This window comes from Chrysochloris asiatica, unplaced genomic scaffold (assembly GCF_000296735.1).
Source record: "Chrysochloris asiatica unplaced genomic scaffold, ChrAsi1.0 scaffold00178, whole genome shotgun sequence".
NCBI classification, from domain to species: domain Eukaryota; kingdom Metazoa; phylum Chordata; class Mammalia; order Afrosoricida; family Chrysochloridae; genus Chrysochloris; species Chrysochloris asiatica.
Genome location: NW_006408696.1, coordinates 1,431,357 through 1,432,675, shown reverse-complemented (window position 1 = coordinate 1,432,675; position 1,319 = coordinate 1,431,357). Strand labels below are relative to the sequence as shown.

The following is a 1,319-nucleotide window of genomic DNA, read 5'->3' as shown; positions in this document are numbered from 1 at the left end:
TCAGTTATCTTTATTATTTTGTTCTGTTTGAATCTGCATTTGTGCAAAGTTCAGGAATACTTGCTCCAGTGTGTTATGACTAATAGAATAATCTTCTAATCCATATTCATCTTTAATTGATTCTAAGATACCAAATACCTACAAGGCAGCAGAAGAAATCACCATTACCCAAGACCCTCAGAGGCCAAGGTGGGGGGAAATACTGGGTTGGTTGGAGAAAAGGGGGAAGAAGTCTCTGTTTACCCTTTCCTTGTATGACCTTGGAGACTCCCTATGAAGGTAATAAAGCCCCAATTTTGACAAGAATGTTAGAAAAATTCTTGCCTTTCTCCCTCTCTGTCAATATCAGTTTACCAGAGTACTGTGAATCTAGAAACCTGATTATTGTTGTTGTTAAGTGCAGGCCAATGTAATTTATGACTAAGATATATCTGATAAAATGACCGAGGTGGGAGCTGGGAAGAAACTATGGGGCTTTACTAAGTCTCTAGGAAAAAGAAGAATTCTGACTGAAACCTCAGATGCCTGAATATGAACACACTATATCACCCACCAACTTTGAAATCAAACACCTATAGTTTTATGATAGGCAGGTACCACACTCACCTGTCCCCAGGTAAGGTCCATGCTAGGTATGTGATAATGGACTGTCCTTTGGTACTCTTGCTTTAGGAAACTGTCTGAGAAAGGGAAAGAGATGCATTTTGTGAGGGATAGAGTGGAACTGGGGGCACCGTGGCTGCTAACTAAAAGGTTCGTGGTTTGAACCCACCAGCTGCTCCACGGGAGAAAAATGTGGCATTGTGCTTCCGTAAAGATTTACACCTTGGAAACCCTATGGGCAATTCCCCGCTGCTCTATAGGGTTGCTGTGAATTGGAATTGACTCAACAGTCATGTGGTTTTCAAACCAAAGCATAAAGTGAATTCAAAAGAGATGATACGTCAAAAGCTTCTAATAAAATTATATATATAGGAATCCTGATGTGGCGCTGTGGGTTAATGTGCTGGACTGCAAGTTCGTTTGAATCACAAGATTGGCAGTTCAAGTTCACCAGCTGCTCCTCAGAAACCCTGTACAGGGTTGCTATGAATTAGAATCGACTCAATGGCACTTAACAACAACATATATATATACACACAGCATATGCACAGCAGAGACCTTATGCACAGCAGAACGAAACACTGCCCGATCCTGGGCCAACCCCGATTGGGGGTCTTCCTCTTTTCCTCTGACCCTCCACCCTGCCAAACATGATATCCTTCCCCAGTGACTGGTCCCTCCTGTCAATATGTCTGAAGTATGAGAGATGAAGTTTG

At 42.2% G+C, this 1,319-nt stretch overlaps 1 protein-coding gene across 1 annotated transcript in view; it reads right to left on the bottom strand.

The window, feature by feature from the left end:
- The window catches only part of LOC102812209 (ATP-binding cassette sub-family A member 3-like), a 135,009-nt gene continuing 133,690 nt past the window's right edge, over positions 1–1,319 (bottom strand). Inside the window, exons 29-30 of the mRNA XM_006871990.1 lie at positions 607–680; positions 1–138 (exon numbers count right to left, since the gene is read on the bottom strand). Of these exons, the coding sequence (XP_006872052.1) occupies positions 1–138; positions 607–680 (212 nt within the window). The remainder of the gene's footprint in view (positions 139–606; positions 681–1,319) is intronic.